General features: G+C 47.4%; 1 protein-coding gene across 5 annotated transcripts in view; it reads right to left on the reverse strand.

The window, feature by feature from the left end:
• Window positions 1-21,383, reverse strand: part of LOC311325996 (rho GTPase-activating protein 12-like) — a 53,607-nt gene that overhangs the window by 469 nt on the left and 31,755 nt on the right. The window contains exons 3-18 of one of the 5 annotated variants that reach the window (XM_084458820.1): window positions 13,327-13,599; window positions 11,999-12,142; window positions 11,559-11,639; window positions 10,280-10,405; window positions 9,518-9,589; window positions 8,910-8,984; window positions 8,224-8,285; window positions 8,046-8,127; window positions 6,872-6,973; window positions 6,648-6,746; window positions 4,141-4,243; window positions 3,218-3,337; window positions 2,347-2,445; window positions 2,126-2,203; window positions 1,590-1,724; window positions 934-1,039 (exon numbers count right to left, since the gene is read on the reverse strand). In XM_084458820.1, the coding sequence (XP_084314946.1) occupies window positions 934-1,039; window positions 1,590-1,724; window positions 2,126-2,203; window positions 2,347-2,445; window positions 3,218-3,337; window positions 4,141-4,243; window positions 6,648-6,746; window positions 6,872-6,973; window positions 8,046-8,127; window positions 8,224-8,285; window positions 8,910-8,984; window positions 9,518-9,589; window positions 10,280-10,405; window positions 11,559-11,639; window positions 11,999-12,142; window positions 13,327-13,599 (1,757 nt within the window). Of the gene's footprint in view, window positions 1-933; window positions 1,040-1,589; window positions 1,725-2,125; window positions 2,204-2,346; window positions 2,446-3,217; window positions 3,338-4,140; window positions 4,244-6,647; window positions 6,747-6,871; window positions 6,977-8,045; window positions 8,128-8,223; window positions 8,286-8,909; window positions 8,985-9,517; window positions 9,590-10,279; window positions 10,406-11,558; window positions 11,640-11,998; window positions 12,143-13,326; window positions 13,600-21,383 lie in introns of all 5 variants that reach the window. The other 4 variants (XM_084458819.1, XM_084458821.1, XM_084458823.1 and 1 more) reach the window with 4 other exon arrangements.

Consider the following 21,383-nt stretch of genomic DNA (forward strand, 5'->3'; position numbering starts at 1 on the left):
GTAGGTATTTCAGGACCGCCGGCTTCTACGGTTTTAGCCTGCGCGCCGCGCACGTGGCGGCACACGGCTTCGGAACAGACGTAGGAAATTATATCTGCCCTGGGGTTAGAGTAAATCTATAACATCACCTTTAAATAGAATCAGCCTTGCATACAAATGAACAAAACTAACGTATTCACGGAATGGGGGGGGGGGGAGGAGGTTGAGGGCGATTAAATCTGCCACCCTGATATACATAGACTGACTCCCGTACACTGAATGTCACGCTATAAATTTCAGGTAGAAAGCACCCGGTGGTAGGTATTGAATTACAACAAACAGAGGGCCATATAAATGCAAATAGGAGCCTGGGCAAATGTCATCTTGAACATATGATATTGCTTTGGGTTTGGCTGGGCTAAGAATACATCCTGGAGCTGCCTGGCGTTTCTCTGTAGCCTGGGGAGCAATCAATCACCGCCCAGGTAAGCAAACAGAGCTCTGTAAAGGTAACACTTTACAATAAGGGTACATTAATAAGCATTAGTTAATTAGTTAAGTAACAGTTAACTAATATCTCTATTAACCATTAACTAATGTTATTTATATTAACTAAGGTTAACTCACCTAACCCTAACCCTTACCTTAACTAAGGTATTAATTAACATTAGTAACCTAACCTAACCCTAAATAAGCATTGGTTAACAGTAAACTAATGTTTTTGTGACCCTTATTGTAAAGTGTGACCGATGTAAACAGTACATGTGGTGGAGATGATAGAATGCGTGGCCCTTGAGCAGAGGAAGGCTACTGTAAAGAGAACAAAATCACACAAGATGCATAACTGATTTAAAGGCCATGGTAGACAGAAGATATAATTTGCAGCACTGGAGATAGGCTATGAGTTGTCTTGTTTATTAAGGGCAATGGGCGGCCATTATGTTTTCTGCGTACCTTCTGAGGTGCTTGAAAAGAGCTTGCATTGTGTCCTGATTCGGCTTTGGCAGCTGCTTGATCGAGTCTTTTATCGAATTGACTCTTTGCTTGTAGTCAGAGCATTCTGTAAAAGAGAGGTGAACAACATTAATGTACTGTAATTGCTTGTTGGGGGCGTCTTCAGTCTTCCCGGCTGTGTAGAATGGAAATGACAGGACCCCATCTAGTGGCCAATTTGAAAACAACAAGCATTTGGAATTCAAGTCAGATGGCTCACTAAACGGTTCTTCAAACAGGGAAGTCGTTTGAGAACCACCAAATTTTATGATACATCAGTAAATGGTAAATGGACTGCACTTACATAGCACTTTTATCCAAAGCACTTTACAATGAAGTTGTCTCATTCACCAATTCACACACACATTCACGCACACCACACACACATTCACACACCAATGGCAGCAGCTCCCATGCAAGGTGCTAGCCTGCTCATTGGGGGTAATTTGGGGTCCAGTGTCTTGCCCAAGGACACTTCGACATGTCGTCAGGAGGAGCCGGGATTCGAACCTCCGACCCTATTGGATCGCTGGACGACCCGCTCTACCTCCTGAGTTACAGCCGCCCCCAAACACCAGAATATTTGAGTACTGGCAGAAGTGAAGCATGGCACTTACTGATGGCTTCCACAAAGTTGTTGAAGTGAGCATAGGTAAAGAGAGGTTCAGGCAGCTCCCTGAAGAACATCTTCAGAGCTCCTGTGGTCACATGGATGTCCTCCCATTTACTGTCTTCTAGGTCCACCTTCTCATCTGGGGGACAGACGCACGCACGCACACACACACACACACACGTACAGTGAGTGTACAATCACTCTGCCAGTGTATGCAGTTTCAGGATGTTGATATCTCTGCATACAGTATCTGTACTAGTCTAACAGTAAGGACGTTTGTGTGTGTGTGTTTGTTTGTTTGTGTGTGTGTGTGTGTGTGTGCGTGCGTGCGACTGAGAGAGGTGTCATAAAACCAGGAAGGAAGCCCCAACCGATCACACTTCTGATGGCAGCTCCATCACTTCCTGGTTCTAATTCCCTATTCTAACATCGAAACTAAGGGGAACTAAGGTCAGCACAACCAAATGAATAACAGCATGGGCCTAGCCAATGGTGTGTGTGTGTGTTAAGCGTATCTACAGCATTTTAGCTCAATCGTACCGTGATTCACTGCAAAGCGAAGCTTCTGAATCACTGCAAGGTTCCCACTCACTCTGTACAGACCATCGATATTCAGACCTGCAGAAGAGAGAGCAGAGAAGGGGGGGAATAGAGGAAGTGAGACACTGGCCTAATGGTGCTTCATCCAGAAACGTGCGCAGAGTGATGAGGGTCGGTCCAGGAGGTACTAGAGTAGCCTAGTGTGATAGACGGCCCGGTACCTGTCTCCTCCACGTGGTCGATGCACATCTTGACGAAGTTGGGCACTGACGTGTTCTCTCTTTGACAGAGGCTCGACAGACTGCAGCCGAACACTTGGTCTGAGACACCATAATGACACGCACGCATATACACACACACACACACACACACACACACACACACACATGCAAACAGTAAGTAAATCATGTAATTATTATTCCTGAACTAAGGTCGTACCACTCTGTCGTGTGTCACCTGTGTTCAAAGCAAGGTTATAATAGTTTTGCTTTTTTCATTAGTTTTTATTTTTATATAGTTTAAACTTTTTGTTTTCAATTTCAGTTAAGTTTTGATTAGTTTTAAAGCAGGTTTGCTAGTTTTTTTTTGTGTGAAAATGCTTAGTTTGAGTTTAGCTTTTATTAGTTTCAGTATTAGTTTTTTTCTTCTTCTGTGCTAGCCTGGTGAGACTATCCTGATCTTATGAGCTCACGTTGTTTCACTCCGTGTGAAACAAACCATCAAGGGCACAGCTAAATAAAATGGAGGATAGATTTCATATCCACCCAAAATACTAGACTTATGTATGAAATGAAAAAGACTAAAACTAAGGACATTTTCTCTATAATTTTAGTTTATTTTAGTTAGTTTTGTAAACACACAATGCAGTTTTAGTTAGTTATCGTTTTTTTGTAAAGTCTATTTTTTATTTTTTATTTCAGTTAACTAAAATGTTTTTTCACACCTAGATTTCGTTTTTTAGTTAGTTTTCATTAACTATAATAACCTTGGTTCAAACCAGCTGACAATGGTTGCACAGTTGTGATGTGGGCCCAGTGGGAGGCAAACCTTGGTGTGGAGTAGTCTAAGCCTGAGGCGGGTTGGACTCGGTACCTTTGATGTAGCCCTTGTCTCTGACGGCCTGGTAGGTGGGTCTGCGCGTGAGGAACTTCTTCAGCTTCACCCTGGTCTTCTTCTGGTCCGAGGTGTCCATGCTCACAGAGGTCTTCATAGCTGAGGACACACACACACACACGCACAAAAAAAAGAGTCAAATTAACACGCACGTGCACACACACAAAATTCAGTTCAATTTAATAAGCTTTATTGGCAGGAAATATTCAGTAAGTAAATCTTGCCAAAGCGTAGTACTTTAATTAATTAATTAAACTAATTAAAGGCCCTACGAGGAGTTTAAGGAAGCGGAAGTGTTTTCCACCCAAAAAGACCACATGTCGTAAACCTTAGCTACCTGAGACGGGTGTTTTGAAGACGGAACGATGGCCACCGACGAGGTAATTACATAGGTCTTACTAGCAACGTAACCTTTGACAGTATATAACGTTATATATATGCTCGCGCTGTCTCTTGTCGGTGGCGTAAGCTACTGCAGTAAATCGTTTCATCATTCAACGGAAGTTCTGGACGACCCGACCACAAAATAATAATCTAAAAATAAACTACAAAGAAGAAACGACATTTGTCAAAAATGGACACATAAACAAGTGTGGGTAATGTAGATTCACCCACATTAAAATGACTGTTTCGTAACCAAAAATAAACTCCTCAGGGTACCTTTAACTAATTTAATTAAATGTAATTTTATTAATTTAATGTTTTTTGTTAATTAAAAAAACAAAAAACAAGAACAACAAACAAGCAAATAAAAAGAAATGATAGCAACATATATATGAATAAGAAATGCTGTAATAAATGATTGTAATAATAATAATAAAATCACAATGTGTATATGTACTGTATGTACACACACGCCCGCGCACACACACACACACACACACAGTTGTTTGTATACAAACCTCGGTTTTTCTTGGAGTCTCTGTGCTCCTTCTCCTTGTCCTGTTTCTCTGCCCCAGGGGACTCTGGCATGTCCTCCTCTATGGCCTCATCTGACTCCCATGCCTGTCCCCACACACACACACACACACCTCTAGTTATTTAAGCGATAGCTTATCTGGACAGTCCCCCGTGTGTCGCCCTCTAACAGTGTGTGAAGGTCCTCGGCGCCTTCTCAAGAACCGCGGGAAAGAACCATAACACGCTGTGTTCACGCCAAAGGGGCCGGGGTCTACGGGGGGGTTCACGGGGGGCTTTATATATATATATACCCCCCAACCAGCCACTGCTTGTGAGGTGGTACTCTTGGCCAGGGGGCAGTACTTTGTGGGTGGGGCGGCAGTGCTGAACATTTCTGATTGGCTGAATAGGGAGCCTACTGGCAAAATCGTGAGTACATACAGTAGAGATATACAGTAGCAGGCTATAAGCAGGTGTGTCTGTACCGTCCCTCTGTTCTACCCCACTCTGAACATGATCTACATGGGGAGCTCTAGGGGGATAGGGGGTTCTAGGGTTCTAGTTCTAGGGGGATATGGGGTTCTAGGGGATGTTCCCCCAGGGGGAAAAGTACAACGGGCTTTCTGGTGGGAAAGCGCTTACTGAGATGATTTTAACAAATCCATACTTGAGAGGGTCCATCTAGGACAGTGGTTCCCAACTGGTGTGCCATGAGGCAAGTCCGGGTGTGCCGTGCAATTTTGTGACAATTTATGTAAAATAATAATAATAATAAATAAATAATTATTATAATGGTTATTTTATTATTAGTTCATGGCCTGGGTAAATATTCGATTCGGATTGTCTGGAATAGTTCATAATCGAATTCGAAACGTTCCCACTGACATCAGCCGCGCCCCAGGCAGACAGAGAGTGCGCTGTATTTGCCGCGCACCTTCAGACATTAAAAGAGAGGTTTGAGCGCTACTTCCCACGTGTGGACGACATCGAGGACTATGACCCATTCAACCAGGAAGCATCAACAGAAAATCTCACTTTGAGAGAGAGAGAGAGAGAGGAATGTGCAGAGCTCCGTATGGACCGCACACTGAAACTCAAACTGAGTGAGCTCCCTCTGGATCAGTTTTGGTTGGCTTCTGCATCAGAGTACCCGACCATCTCCAGCCACGCTATTGAGCAACTTCTTCAGTTCCCCACTACCTACCTGTGTGAGCTGGCGTTCTCTACACAGGTGTATATGAAGAACAAGAGCAGGTCGCGCCTCTCTGTTGAACAGGACTTGCGACTGGCCCTCTCTTCAGTACCACCAAGGATTTAGAAAATCTGCAGCCAGCGACAGGCACATGTGTCTCACTAGCTTGTAAGTAGGCAAAACCTATTGATAATAGTAAATGTTACTGATTCAATTTTAAATTAGATTTATTATTTCTTTAACACATTATAGGGTAATTAGGCCTACAATTTGTTAACACATTATAATAAGGATCTGTTAGCCTCATTTCAATAACTATTCATTAATAATTAAATAATCATCAAGGTGTATATACAAATAGATAATAAGATATTATATTTCTGAAACTTTCTAAAAGATTAATAGTCTTTTTTCTGTGCTTTTGTGCTGTGCTTCCAGGATCCCATTTCAGTTCATCCTGCTTGCCTCACTTGCACACTCACCACACAATTTTAGACGTAGTTCCTGTTATACAAATTAGTTTTCATTCTCAGGCTTCTCTCTGTAAAGAGTGAATACTGTACACCAGGGATAAGCCTAGTGCTGTCTCAGGCCAGATCTACTCCTCCTCTCTCTCTCTCTCCTTCTCACTTTCTCTCGCTCACACACACACACGCACTTCTGTCTCTTCCTCTTAAGTTCCATGACCTCACTTTAATGTTGTGACCGGTCTGGTTTAATGAGTGTATTACTGCTTTGATTTAAATCTATAAAGCTTTAAATTAATTCTTAAATTATTTTGTTAATAAATATTTTGAGTTATATAGATGTTTGTATTGTTTGGCATTAGCAAATAGGCATTAAATAAAAATTAACAGTCATAAGAGTAATAGCACGTGTTATAGGGGCTATTTTGCATGGATATGAACATAGGTGTGCCTTGAGATTTTGCCTTGCCCTTTGGTGTGCCTTGGGCAGAAAAAGTTTGAGAACCACTGATCTAGGAGACTGGTGAATAGGCATGTAACGATGCCTCGCGATGCAGTTAAAAATCAAATTTTTTGTGTCACGATTCAAATCGGTGCAGATGGAGCATCGCAATACCCTTCTTTGAACAGCAGAGGGCCCCGGTCTACTTTTGACTTCACTGCGTGAAGCATCTGCGTCATGCGTCATGTTACTGCCTACTGGTGAATAGATTCTAGTTCTTCTAGGGTCCATCTAGTAGACTGGTGAATAGATTCTAGTTCTTCTAGTTCTAAGGCTCCAGAAGTTCCTAACATATGAAGGGTAATGTCCATGTTGAGGTCCGAGAGCAGAGAATGGAGGTCCACTCACGTGTGTGCTGATGGTGTCGGTCAGGGTTCGGTACCAGTCGTTGATGACGCTGTCTATCTCTGATTGGATCAGCAGCTCCGTGCCCTGGCGCGTCTTCAGCTACAGGACACACGGCGCAAACATCAAAACCATCCGGCGTGAACGCCGAGCGCTCGATCGCTACTACAGTTTCCATAGGTTTCCACTAGCATTGCTAACGCTAACGGTGTTTGCCCACCACTGACCTCGATGACGTGCTTCTTGCTGGACTTGTCCTTGGACGCCCACTCCACAGAACCTCCCCTGAGATCAACGGTGAACTCAGGCTTCGACTGGTTCCCTCCAAACTTCTGAGGAGAAACAGCGAGTCCGATATTTTTTATTAGGAAAGATATCCAACACAAGGGTGGACGGGGTTGGAGTCATTCCAGTCAGCACTGAACACAAAAAGAGTTACTGGTTAAATTACATTTATTGTTATTGAGAGTGCCGTTCATTTGAACACAAGTGATTCTTGTCAAACACCACTGTGTTACAAGTCCTGGACATTTTAGGGTGATGTTACGAGGGAAGCTAAAGGTTATCACACTCTTGTGCGCCTAACTGTGTTACTCAATTGAATGGCACCTTAATACAAGTCATGTGTTTGACATTCTGTTCTGAGACCTTTTCTTCATAATCATCCGTGACTTTACAGGTTATTTGCCAGCCTCCTTAATTCACATTGCACATTCCCACTCTGGCAGGCTAGTTTAGAGCAATCAAGACGGTTATTGAACCAATGACGACCGAGGACCCTGATGATGACCGAGGACATTGCACCGATTGGGAGACCGGACCCTTAGTGCACATCAACTCAACGTTCATCTCAGCGGTCTTCCCTCCCGCCCCCCTGGTAGTAACGGCCCAATCAGGCGAGGCTATAAGCAGAGAGCAGGCAGGGGATAGGGCAGAGGGGTGAGTTTGACGGACAGGCAGGGGGGAGGGGGCGAACGCGTGCGGAGAGAAGAGGACATACAGCAGCGGCTTGGACGCGCCCAGAGTGGACATAGGAGACGGCTGGGCGGGGCTTGACCGAGCGCTTCCAGTTGCTTAGCAGCGTGAGGAGCAGCTCAGGGATGGAGCCGCTACGATAGTAGGACTTTGGGAGAGGAGAGGAGAGAGGGAGGAGAGAAAGGAGGAGAGAGGGCAGGGGAGAGCAGAGGGAGGAGAGAGGTGAGCGGACAAGAGGAACGGAGAGGGGAGAGAGGAGAGAGGAGCAGGCCAAGGAAGGAAGGAGAGATGACAATGAGAACTAAAGACTCACAGATGAATGACAGAACTCCGAGAAATAAAAAGCTAGAAGAGGAGAGGTACAGAATGGTGCACTCTTAAACAGACATACTGTACACACGCACACACACACACAGTGTTACCTACCCAGCTAGTCCCGCCCCCTTGGCCTTTGGCGAATAGCAGCGAGGAACCTTGCAGTACCGTCCAAGAGGAGGTCCAGTTCTTCCTGTCAATAAGAGCCCAACAAAACCACTCAGGATCAGTGTTCTGGTCTTTGCATCAGTGGGAACCTGGAGTGTGTTCTATTGCGTTTGAAGCCTACCTGACTTTCTTTCCATTCTCAGTGATTTTGGTGACGTTGAGGACTCCGCACTTCTCTGAGGGCTGAGGGAGGCGCGCGCGCGCACACACACACACACACACACACACACACACACACACACACACACACACACACACACACACACACACACACACACACACACACACACACACACACACACACACACACACACACACACACACACACACACACACACACACGTGCATGCACACAGAAAGAAGAATTGTTAGATTTACACAGCAGGAGGCAGGAAGCACTAAGCCAAGGGCCAAGTGGTAGAATTGCCCATGTAAAAACATAACACTAAACATATTTCTATGCCACCACTAGATGGCAGAATCAGACAGTCCCATTCTATCATCTGGTTTCTCCCACAATTACAAACTTCACTTCAGCCAACTGTGTGCTAATTATGTATGCAGGGAGGACATAGCAGATAACAGAATGTAGACTTTCAAGAGGAAAGAAAAAAAAGGGAGAGCAGGTTTGTGTGTGTGTGTGTGTGTGTGTGAAGCATAGCATTATACTTATAGACGGCGGAAACACAAACAGGGGTGAGCCATATGGAGTTACGGGATGCGTGCATGTTGTGAAGACGGATGCCCACCCCACACCCCCACCCCATCTCCTTGTGAGAGAGAAGCAGTGCATGCTGGGATACTAACGGTGGAGGGGTGCTTGGGAGACGAGGGGCAGGAGTCGGAGTCGGGGGAGCTGTGCTTGGGGGCTGTGGCACACTCCTAGCAACAAGAGGCAACAGGGTTAATATGGCGACCGCTAACGAGAGAAAACTCAGAGATGGTGGTTAACAAGGAGAAGAGACTGGTTAGTTCATCAAAAACCTGGGAGGGAAAACTTGGTTAGGATCTCAGAGGATTAGTTTTGTTAAAGAGAGAAGCTGAAAATTCATCAGGTTGTGATTATTGATTGTACTGTCAATAGGGACCATGCATCGAGGTTAATATCAAGTGGCCATGCAACCATACAACCGAGGAAGTAGTTGTTAGTGAAAAGGATTTGTGCTATTTGGACTCATCCAAGAGAGGGATCCACAAGAGTGTGATCCGCATTCTCACACATTAACTGACACAGACATCACTCTCTCAACTTTGATTGAGGCAAAAATCCCTTCGTGGTTGATTATTTTGATACTGGTCCTTCTTGGTAATGACTGATTCGAGGTTTATCCATCAATCAGGAACACTGAAATCATTGATCATCACTGGATTGGTGGGGACAGGACAGAGGGGGGCGGAGCGTGGGCGGTACCAACTTTATCTGGGTATGGGGAGGGGCGGAGTCTCCTCCTGTGATAGTCGGAAGTGAAGCGCTTGAGTTTGAAAAACTGGAACAGAACCACAGAGGCTGGCTCGTTAAATCTAATCAATTAATTAGTGAAGTCGGTAAACTAAATTAGCTTAAGTGTTTCCTAACACATAATTTTAAACAATGTAATAAACAAAAAAGCATTAATATGTCATAATTTTTGAGTGACATATTCATCTAAAATACCACAATAATTACTATAAAGTACCATTACATTACTATATAAACAACTATTTGTTTTATTCTCCATATTATTCTCGAAACAATGGGACAATGCAGCATTATGTGAGATTAGAGTACAATGCCTTGGAACTGACCATGCTGAGGTCCAAACCCAAACTGTATGCGTGTCACTAGATACTGTGAGACGCAGAAAATAGACTGTAATCTGGGGCTCCTTTAACCGTGGTTTCTCAGGATTAAGTAATTAATTCCAACGCGATCCCTGGAGGAAGTGGAGAGGCCGCACGCACGCGGGCGCCAGAGACCCTCGCTGAGCAGAGCCACTAACAGCCAGATGGCCCGAAGCGAAAGGACTCCTTTCCTTTCAAACCTTCATGCGGCATCAAAACTATAAACAGTGATTCGAAGTGAGCAATGACAAGTGTTTTTTCCTCATATGTGGGAAATATCCTGGGGGTATCTGAGTACGGGGGTCTTCTGGAACTTGTGGCTGTGTGCGTGGGGGTCTGGAGCGCAGGGTCCCTACCTTGTCGTTGAGGTCTAGGACGTAGGTGCTGTGCCTCCACTTGGTGAGAACGATGGGCTCCGTCTGTTTCCTCTCCAGACTGCGACTCTTGGGGGGGTCGCCGGGCTGGGCGGGGGACACGTCGTACTGTGGAGAGAGAAGGGTGGGGGCGAGAGAGAGACAGAGAGAGAGAGAGAGAGAGAGAGAGAGAGAGAGATAGTGGTGGATACGACAGAGGGAGAGGAAAAAAAGTGAAACTAGTGGCATTAACTCTGCTTTCTGTCCTCATCCTACCTCTCTTCTCGACAACCACAGCCGCATTGGAGAGCTGGACCCCTCAATTGTCCAAATCCTGTCCTCCTATGCGTGTCCCTGTGTGTGTGTGTGTGTGTGTGTGTGTGTATGTGTGTATGTGTGTTCCCGTCCTCTCTGTCTGAGGGCTGGACAGTGCAGTGACATGGCTGTAGTCTACCCTGTTCTATTCTAAACCCAGGCAGATTTAGCCGCTAAGACCCGGGAGCACAACCGAGGGTCAGTCAATGGACGGCAATGATGTCCAGACACGCTAACCGGACAGGGTTGCATTTCCGGAGAGCGGTTGATATTTCGTTCAAAGCTGAGGACTTTTGAGGACACTGCCGTAGCATCTCTGACGGTCAGTTATTCAGTTCATCCGGGCGTTCGGACTGTAGGGCTGTCAAAAAAAATGTGTACAAGGTACACGGTACAAGGCGCCCAGCTGGAAACTGAATCGTTTTAAATACTCATTTGAGCCGACCGCAGTAAAAATGTTGAATGGGGCAAAATGAAGGAATGAAGTTGTGCAATAGTCAAGGTGTTTTCTTCCCTTTTTTTCTTCACTGGGGCAAGTGCAATGTGGGTTGTGTGCAATAGTCTATGTATGTGCAATGTATTGTGTTGTGTGTTGTGTATGTACAATGTGTTGTGAATAATATGTGTAATGTGTTTTGTATGTGCAATATGTTGTGGACAATGTGTTAGGTAGTATATGTATGTGAGACATGTGATGTGTTGTCCTCCTCTGTTTTTATGTATAGAGTTGATTTGTGCAGCAAACGAGTCCAAGACAAATTTCCCTGAGGGGACAATAAAGTATATTCTATTCTATTTTATATTAGGCTATTATATTCATGAAAAATCTTAAAAAAAACAAACAAACATATAAATAAGAATATCGTTCGAACTCTACTAAATTAATTTTAATATATTCAAACTCAATTTCATGGCACTTTTGACAGCCCTATCGGACGGGCCAAGCGCGTTCGTGATGACGACCCACCTTGGGGAGCTCCCACTCGGACCGGGAGCCGTCGGAGCTGTAGTAGTACGGCCGGCCCTGCTCGTCCATGTGCCTGATCCACTGAGAACACAAAACCACCCGGTCAGCACTCGACGCGGGGAGCTCAGCACAGCTCCCTCAACGCGGGTGGCGCGACTTGAGGAGAAAAAACAAACACGTAACCTGTCTCGACTGTAAAACTGTAAGAATGAGCGAGTCGAGACTTTTAAGGTAGACTGTGCCCGAATTCCAAATAAACAAAGAAACAGAAGCAAGGAAGAGAGGTGGGAACCCTCCCTGGGTAAATGGTAAAAACAACCCCCGATACCAATGTCTCAAACATTTCTGATCACGATAAGCCTATGGCAGACGCTGGTGGGGGGATAGTTGGGAGATGGAATTAGACATTAGACAGTGAGGTGTGAGGAGAGCCCTGGCACCTTCTCCTGGGTGTATTCACAGACATAGAGGGTGTGTCCGTGCTCGTCCAGCTCCTCAGACCAGCCTCTAGGGGGCGAGCCGTACTGGCTGTCTGACTGGCTGGAGTGGGTGCTGTTGTGGCAGTTCTCCTCCGGGGACAGGGGCTGGGAGGGAGGGAGGGAGGGAGGGAAGGAGGGGAGAGGGAGAAGGAGAGAAGTTGAATTGTGATTCAGAGACAGTAGTGAATCTATCAATAATGAGCCAAGGACCCAAGGTAAAAGTCTTTCATTGTATTGGGAAGGGAAACCTCATTAGTGTAGCCATGCAACCCACCACCATACAGATCACCACTTCTGAGATAATCAACCACAGATAAGGGTCTCACTAGTCTCTCTCCAGACTCGGATATTACGTTGAATCGCTGCGCTCCGCATACTACATAATAGAGTTTGTGCCACTTTGCCGCCCAAACTGGTGTTCTGAGGGCGTTCTCTAGGGGTCAAAATTGAAAGAGTGACAGGTCGTACGTAGCAGCAAATGAGAGACTCTAGCCCAGGTTACTGTAGATGGGGCCAGGTTGGATGGGAGCACCTGATCATGAAAGTCATTACTGATTGGTGTCGCCGGGATTCCGGCGTTACCAATGATTTGCCAGGATTTGAACACCAGATATTTGCATGAAGTGTCCCAGACCCATAGAGAGACCTGCAGCATGCAGTAACGTAGTTAGCGTAGCTTACATAGTGTAGCTTACATAGTGTATCAGCTAATTAACTCTCATGGGTCTGGCATTGAGTCTATAGGGTCTCACAAGTCTCTCATGCTAGTGCCTTAACCTGCCACAAGAGGGCAGCGTTGTATCACTCAACTCACTATGCAGCCCAAACTCACCAGCTGCGTAGCTCTTAACTAACTGGCCTGGGAATATTCTTTCTCCACATCAAAATAGAACTAGCATTGCTTACTAGCATTGCTTTGTCACAACAGAAGTTAAACTGCAGTGTGACGTCCGCCATCTTCCCTCTCTCCTAAGCTGCCGTAGATGAAATTCTCTAGTGAGTTGTAGTGTCGGGTACCAGATGTAGGGCCCTGGAAAGGCAGGGCTTCCTTCTGCTCAGCTGTGTCTGCATATCTAGCGATGCAGACACAGAGAGCGGCTTGAGGTGCTTAAATATAGTCTGACCTGAAACCTATTTTGGCCCTGATCTTGTTGCAAACACACACTCGCATGCTCGGGGGGGACTCACAAGCGAACACACACACACAAACACACAACGGCAGCAGCAGAAACAAGCACTCGCTCGCTCAGACACATGTTTGGGGGAGGGAAGGGGGGGGGGTGCTCTACCTCGGTCTCCCCCGGGCCCTGGGGGTCCCCCCGGCTGCTGCCGGTGCTTCCGCTGGCGTCCCGGCTCCTGGGCGGCTTCCAGGTCCTCTCGCCGGTGGCGCGGCTGTAGTAGAAGTGGCGCCCGCTCTGGTCCTTGTGGGTCTCCCAGTCCCCCAGGATGTGGAGGGGGGAGCTGGAGGGCAGCGGCGGCAGGCTGGACTGGGAGATCTTCAGCTCCTGGAGGTTGGTGTAGACGGGGGACTCGGAGCGGCCCTGGCCCGCGGGCGACGTCGTCTGAGGGGGGGGGGGGGGAAGAGGACCGAGAGGAGGGGGGTCACACACCTGGAGGGGTCTATGGCCTTGCAGTGCAGTGCGTGGACTGGTTGGATGGTGGATTGGCGGTGTCGCGGATTGGTGTGTGCACGCGCGTATGTATACATGTGTTCATGCGTGTGTATGTATGAGTGTGTTTATATAGGCTCACGCATGCATACGTGTGTGTGTGTGTGTGTGCGTGAGTATGCCCACACAGGAATGTGAAACTCAGTCAGAAGGAGATGAGAGGGTAGTAGCACAATGTACACAAAGCAGGAAATCAGGAACTCAGAAGGCACATGATGGGGCAAGCAGACGCTGTTGCACACTCGTTAACTATATATGGACGGCTAGGGGACTTCCTGGGAACCTCGATATCGGTTCTCTGTGGTCAAGTGGCTTGCTTGCCCAAAACGTACATAGTGTACAGCGCACACTGCACAGAGAGAGAGAGAGAGAGAGAGAGAGAGAGAGAGGGTGAGAGACAGAGAGAGAGGATGAGAAAGAGAGTGAGTGTGAGAGAGAGAGAGAAGGAGAGAGAGAGAGAGAGAGAGAGAGAGAGAGAGAGAGAGAGAGAGAGACAGATGCAGAGAGAGTGCCATGGTGCAACGCTTGCAAGGGGAAGTAAAAAGGCACAGAAAAGAGGAAGTCTCTTAACTGATAGGACAGAGCCCTCTGTTGACCAATAGGCTGCACTGATTGCTCATCTAAGCAACACCACAGAACCACAGACCGACTGGAGACGAAGAGACCCCCGATAAGAAAAGACACCTCTTGTAAAACACAGCTATTTCTGGGGCTGGAGAAAGTCAAAGCTGGCATCGAAAATTGACATGCTGCGCCGTCTGGGTGGCGCAACAATAGTAAGAGAGTTATGTTTCCATGACAGCCATTAAGCATTGAAAGCTGGCACAATATTTTTTGGGTTTGGAGCGACATGAGAGAGAAGGCGGGGGGGGGGGGGGGGGGTGGCGCTGTGGACCAGGCTCGTGTGGTGATTTGTAGAATTCAACCTGAAATCCCCTCGTTATTTCAGAATTAGCGGTCATTAAAGCTATGATTCACCACACTATATACATCACACACACAGGCTTAGGAAGGCCTACTGTATGTCCACACAAGTGGACGTACTCGCAGACGTACTCGCAGACTCAGTCAGATGCTCTGTGAGGACTTTAACAGGGATGCCGGCCTTATTTGTGGAGGTGTATTTTTGTTTATTTCCGTTGAGATGCAACGGGTGAACTATTTCCAGATGACACTGCCTTCCCTGTTCAATGAAAGAAGGTTGTCATCCATGTTGGTCAGGAGTGAGGCAGAAATGGGGTGGCGTGACGAGCGCCGATGAAGAAACAGGGTCACCAGAGGCATCCATGGAAACAGATGGGCCTTCCTGCTGGGCTTGAGATAATAGGAGTATTTTTCACTATTCAATATCCTCAGCAGCTACCAGAGATTCCTACTGTTGACGGTTAGCCAGGATTCTTCAGTCTGCTACACACGCGCACGCACAAACACACACACGCATACACACTTCTCAACAAGGCAATTGCTCCCGCTCAACAAATCTTCCGACAATCGGAATTGTCCGCTAGCACCCCCACACCTCCCCCCCCCCCCCGTCCAACAACTTGTCGAGGCGCACCTTCGTTATTTTGCCTAGGGCGGCCAATCGTCTTCCACCGGGCCTGTAGTCAGGGTGCAAACTCGCCCGCCAAAAACCAAACTGAGTCGGATATTTGAGTTTAACTGAGTTTTAGGGGTATATTCTGTGAGAAATTATAAGTGGATATGTAAAACTATTCGCCACAGTGAAATGGAGTCAGCCCCTAAAGCCGGTTCGGGTCAGTTTCATCTAAATTCCAGTCTGTCCAGGAAACAACCCCCACCAGAGGGGACACTTCCCCGTTTAACTCAAAGTGGTTTCTCTTCTCTAAGTGGCCCAAGCTACAGCCTGAGGGTAGGCGGTCAGACCAATAACACTTTCAGACAGTATCTAGCATTTAGTCAGAGCTTTGTCCATGCAAGGAAGACTTAAGGAAACTGGTGGGATAAAACTATTCCCAGACACTAAGCATGTAACGCTATCAAAAACTCATGGTAATATCACGGTATCAAGGTCCACGGTACGGTATATCACGGTATTAAACACAGTTTTAAAACACAAAATTTAAAGAGGAAGAAGATTTGGAAAAAACGCCATAGCATTTATTAAACACATTTCTGATGTGTACAGTTTTTTTCTTTTAATTTAAAGTGCTTCTGCTTTCCTTACAATCACGGATCAACGATGATCCGTTGCACCACTATTCAGTAGTGATAGAGGAGGTCTGTGGGTATAGATGGTGTGTTGAGCAGTGATAGAGGAGATCTGTGGGTATAGATGGTGGGTTGAGCAGTGATAGAGGAGGTCTGTGGGTATTGATGGTGGGTTGAGCAGTGATAGAGGAGATCTGTGGGTATAGATGGTGGGTTGAGCAGTGATAGAGGTCTGTGGGTATAGATGGTGGGTTGAGCAGTGATAGAGGAGATCTGTGGGTATAGATGGTGGGTTGAGCAGTGATAGAGGAGGTCCGTGGGTATAGATGGTGGGTTGAGCAGTGATAGAGGAGATCTGTGGGTATAGATGGTGGGTTGAGTAGTGATAGAGGAGGTCTGTGGGTATAGATGGTGGGTTGAGCAGTGATAGAGGAGATCTGTGGGTATAGATGGTGGGTTGAGCAGTGATAGAGGAGGTCTGTGGGTATAGATGGTGGGTTGAGCAGTGATAGAGGAGATCTGTGGGTATAGATGGTGGGTTGAGCAGTGATAGAGGAGGTCCGTGGGTATAGATGGTGTGTTGAGCAGTGAGAAGAAGAGGAAAAGAGGCTGAGCAGAGAGCCCAGGTCTGATCTCTGATGCTGCGCTTCTACGGCAGGAGACTGGATGAAAGAAGTGACAGGTCTAAAAAAATAATAATAATAATGAAAAAAAACGACAGAAGACGAAGAGAAAGAAGAGATGAGGAGGGAGAGAATGGAAAGAAACGATGGGAGGACAAGAGGGGGGGGGGGGTGCAGATCTAGGCTAGATGGTTCTGACATCTAGTTACAGAAAATCTATACGGTTCGCACGTGGTCCGCGGATGGGTTTATAAAAAATAATAAAACAAAAGGATGTAGGCGACGTGGTCACGTAGGGCGCATGTTCAATCCACACTAGTCAGGCGCTGCCAGCGGTAGACATGGCTAGCGGCGGCGCTGAAGAGCTTGAAAAACCTCCTGCTCAACAACCGCTCATCACCACGGCATTTAAGCAGCCCTTAGCTAAAGAATCCGACCGGGCTAAAGCTCTTACAAAAGGTATTATTGGGGTGTTTATAGCTGCAGACATGAGGCCATATTCCGTTGTGCAAAACGAGGGGTTTAAACATATGCTGGATGTGCTTGAGCCACGTTACGAGATCCCGTCGCGCACCCACTTTGCTGAGAAGATCGTGACAAATCTTTATGAGCAGGAAAAGGCCAAAGTTGTCAGTGAATTATCCCAGGCATCCTCTGTTGCGCTCACAGACGGGTGGACCTCCAGGGCAACGGAACGCTACGTGACTAGTGTGGATTGAACATGCGCCCTACGTGACCAGTTGCTGGTTAGCTATGAGAGGCAGGATCCCAGCCGACCGTTGCATCCCCCCAACCCGCAACGGAGGGTTATCAGCTGGGCTGGGACTCCGCCTCTCATCGCTAACCAGCAACTGAGCCAATTGAGCTAAAGGTGGTTAGCTAGCTCGATCGTAAATTACTCAAACTTAATAAATATGACACCGATAAGCACACCGATGCCAATAGTTAGCTTGATATAACTAAGACATCTGATCAGTCCAGAACAGTGAGTTTAGCCTACGGTTTTACCGAGCCAGTCCCAAGGTTACCGCGTGACCCAAAAATACTGCGGTTACCGTAATACCGCGGTTACCGTTACATGCTTACCAGACACCACGCACAACAGCATCGGACTGTAGCATCACACTGGCTATTTGTTGCTGGTAAAAAGACAAACCATGACATAGCCTATCATAGAGGGACGCAGGGCTCTCTTCCTCAACACACAGTAACTGAATATATATACTATCCATCCCACATCTGCAGGGACAGACTCTAGAAATGTATCACACATCAAATAACAAGTCTCATGGATATACCACAAACACCCATGCATGCCTGCACACACACACGCACACGTGCACACGCACACACACACACTCTCCCTCTCACTAGAGAAGCTTCCTGTACTGTAATTGCACAACTTGCCTAAATCTTTCTGTTGCACTTGCAACTAAGAGCTGAGCAGCCAACTCCAAAATAGTGTCCAGCATCATGGCCAGGAGGAACAAGGTGGCCTCCTTTAGAAAATAGTTATGACTAAAGTAGTTTAGCTCTAAGAACACGAATATTCACCCAATTCTGATAGGCTGCCTGCAGGGCTAAAAATTAACACCTGCCACCGGCCAAATGCAGGTAAAATTTCCAATTGGCGACTAGATTTCGGAAGGCTATCAGAAAAAAATATATACTTGGCCGGTAGATTTTTTCATCTACAGTCCCCTTGGCAGGTGACTCACCGTGAGCCAAAAAGTTAATTTTCACCCCTGGCTGCCTGACACAAGAATAACGTTACTTAATTACTGATGTCTTGCAAAGGTTTACTCCAATCAATTACTTTCAGCACAGAGGCGGGCGAATTCAACATAGCATTTCCCGAAGGAAAACACAGAGAGAAATGATACCTGCTACTAGAACCGCGCACAACAGGTAACGCTTAAAACGCCAGGTGGTCTGAAGATACGGCACCGAATTAAACTATACAAATAAAGCTTTGATTGATTGATTGATTGAAACTAGCGTTCCTCCTGCAGCGCGCCACGCCTCGGAGCAGAACATCACCTTGTTTCGCGGCGGGCTGGCCAGGAACACCTCATCGTCATCCTCCTCTGGCTTCCTGTAGCCTTTAAATAATCTGAAGCGGCTCATGGCCAGGCGCCCTCTCTCTCTCTCTCTCTCTCTCTCTCCAACTATCTCTCCTTTCGTCCGTCCGTCTGGTTCCCTCGCTCCGTGAGTCTGTCAGAGGTGGAAGGAAACTTGAGATACTGATGGTGTCGGAGTATCTGGTGTCCTCCCAGATGGACAGTTGGTGCGCGCACACACACAGCTCTGACACAACAGGAAGTGTAAGTGAGCGGTCCCTCCCCCAGGGTTTCCTCTGTCACAGACAGACTGACTGACTGACTGACCGTGTGTGTTTGTGCGTCTGCATGTGTGTGTGTGTGTGTGGAGTTAAACAGGCTCTGTGTGCGTCTGGCTAGGGTCACCCGGGAGTCCGGAGACACGCTGACAGATTGACCGTCCGTCTGAGCTGGTGTGGCTTCACTGACCTCTGCCCGTTCACCGGCCAACACGCAGAGACCAGACACAAACACACCGGTAAATGGTAAATGGACTGCACTTATATAGCGCTTTTCCACCTTAGCGGCACTCAAAGCGCAATTGCCACAATGGCCTCTCATTCACCCATTCACACAATGGCGGTAGCTGCCATGCAAGGTGCTAGCCTGCTCATTGGGAACAATTTGGGGTTAGGTGTCTTGCTCAAGGACACTTCGACAGTCGGAGCTGGGATTTGAACCACTGACCCTTCGATAATTGAACGACCCTCTCTACCAACTGAGCTACAGTCGCCCTGTAGAAGAGAGACAGAATTACTGGAGAGGCTTGACCTTTACTCCATGAGCCCAGACCCAAAATTGTACGTATCAGTATCTTATGGGTGGGCAAATTCTAGTTGTGTTTTTTTTTATTCCTTTAAATCCCTAGATTATGTTTTGATATGATGGACCCTGGTGAACGACAGGACAGAGGACAGACAGCGGACAGACAGGCCGGTCAAGGGTAGATCTATTATAGTATATTCAACCTGTCTCTGGCCCAGTCCATCGTCCCCACATGTTTCAAGAAGTCCTCCATCATCCCTGTACCGAAGAAGCCAAGACCAGCCTGCCTCCATGACTACCGCCCGGTAGCTCTCACCTCCGTGGTGATGAAGTGTTTTGAGAAGCTGGTCAAGGAACACATCTGCTCCTCACTGCCCAGCACACTAGACCCCCTACAGTTCACATACAGACCCAACAGATACACAGAGGATGTGATTGCCCACATCCTCCACACTACCCTATCCCACCTAGACAAGAGCAAGGGGAAGGTGTCGGGTTACATGAGACTGCTGTTCATTGACTACAGTTCAGCTTTCAACACTACAGTATAACCCCACCCAAGCTCGACACCAAGCTCAGGGTCCTGGGGCAAAGCAACACACTCTGCAAGTGGATCCTGGACTTCCTGTTGGATAGACCCCCAAGTGGTGAAGGTTATTACTAGGGCAGCCTACTGTTGGGAGGGGGGTGTATCGCTCTCACAGCTGGGGAGGGAAGGAAGAGAGGGAGGGAGAGAGAAGGGGGGGGAGAGAGAGAGGGATGGAGGGGGAGAGAGGGGTGGAGGGGGTGTGGGGGAAGAGAAGGAGAGAGAGAAAGAGGGAGAGAGAGGGGGAGTGGAGGAAGAGGAGAGAGAGAGAAAGAGGGGGGAGAGGGGGAGAGAGAGCATGAGGGAGAGAGAGAAAAGGAGAGGGAGGGGGAGAGAGAGTGGGAGAGAGAGAGAGAGACCACTGCAGTGGAATGCAGAGTGGTGTTAGCCGCCTGTCAGCTAGCTGGGTATGTGATAAATGAGCTCCATGGTGTGGGTAAACTCTAGTGCAGCCACATTAAAATGCACTATAACAGAGTGTAGAGCTGGACTCTGGCACACCTAGGGCCGGAGATAGATAGATGATTAATTCATGTTCACGGGGGAGTTTAATTGAGTATTTGAAGACAGTGTGTGCTGAACTAATACGTTTAATTGAGTATTTGAAGTTGGAAGTTGGAACTACGCTAGGTCAGGCCGGGCTAACTTGATAGGGAACGTGAGCTGGATAGTAATGTGTTCATTTGTAGTTTCACATGAGGTAGCATGTTTTTATCAACCAACTACATCTCCCACCACCCCCTCTCCATCACTCCTCACAGCAGAAAGGCCATTCCCATAATGGTGCGCCCCAATGTCCCCGGTAAATGCGTTTGCCCCGGACGCTTCAGTGTCTCTACTGTAAATGAAAGCATGAATAATTTCCAGTGAAGAGGAATGCAGGTCAGTGTGAGGGCATCGAGAGGGAACCTGTTGTAGTTCTGTCTAGCGTCCACTGGGTGTCTCCCTAGGGCTGCGTGGGGGAGGTGAGGAGACAGAGGTGGGGCTCGGGGTCTGAGGAGGCCAGGAGGAACGCAGCATGAGGGGGAGGGGTTCTCTCTTCTGCACACACATGGCAACCCATACGGCTACATTCTTTCCTCTCTGCTGCGCACACTCACGCACGCACACACGCACACACACACAACATAACCGCTGCTGCTCTTGCCCTCACTCCCTTCGGGCCATAACGCTTCAGTCACCCCTCGATACGGACACTCACCCTGACAGATGTGGACACACCAAACCCAAGGGCATGCACACCCGCACGCACACACACACACACACACACACACACTCATGCAGAGTTACACATAAACCTGTGTGCACGCACGCACGCGCGCACGCACACACACACACTCATGCAGAGTTACACATAAACCTGTGTGCACGCACACACACTCTCTTAAGCCTCCAACCCCCCCCCCCCTACACACACACACACACACACAC

Source organism: Borostomias antarcticus (genome assembly GCF_949987555.1).
Source record: "Borostomias antarcticus genome assembly, chromosome: 2".
In the NCBI taxonomy this organism is placed as follows: domain Eukaryota; kingdom Metazoa; phylum Chordata; class Actinopteri; order Stomiiformes; family Stomiidae; genus Borostomias; species Borostomias antarcticus.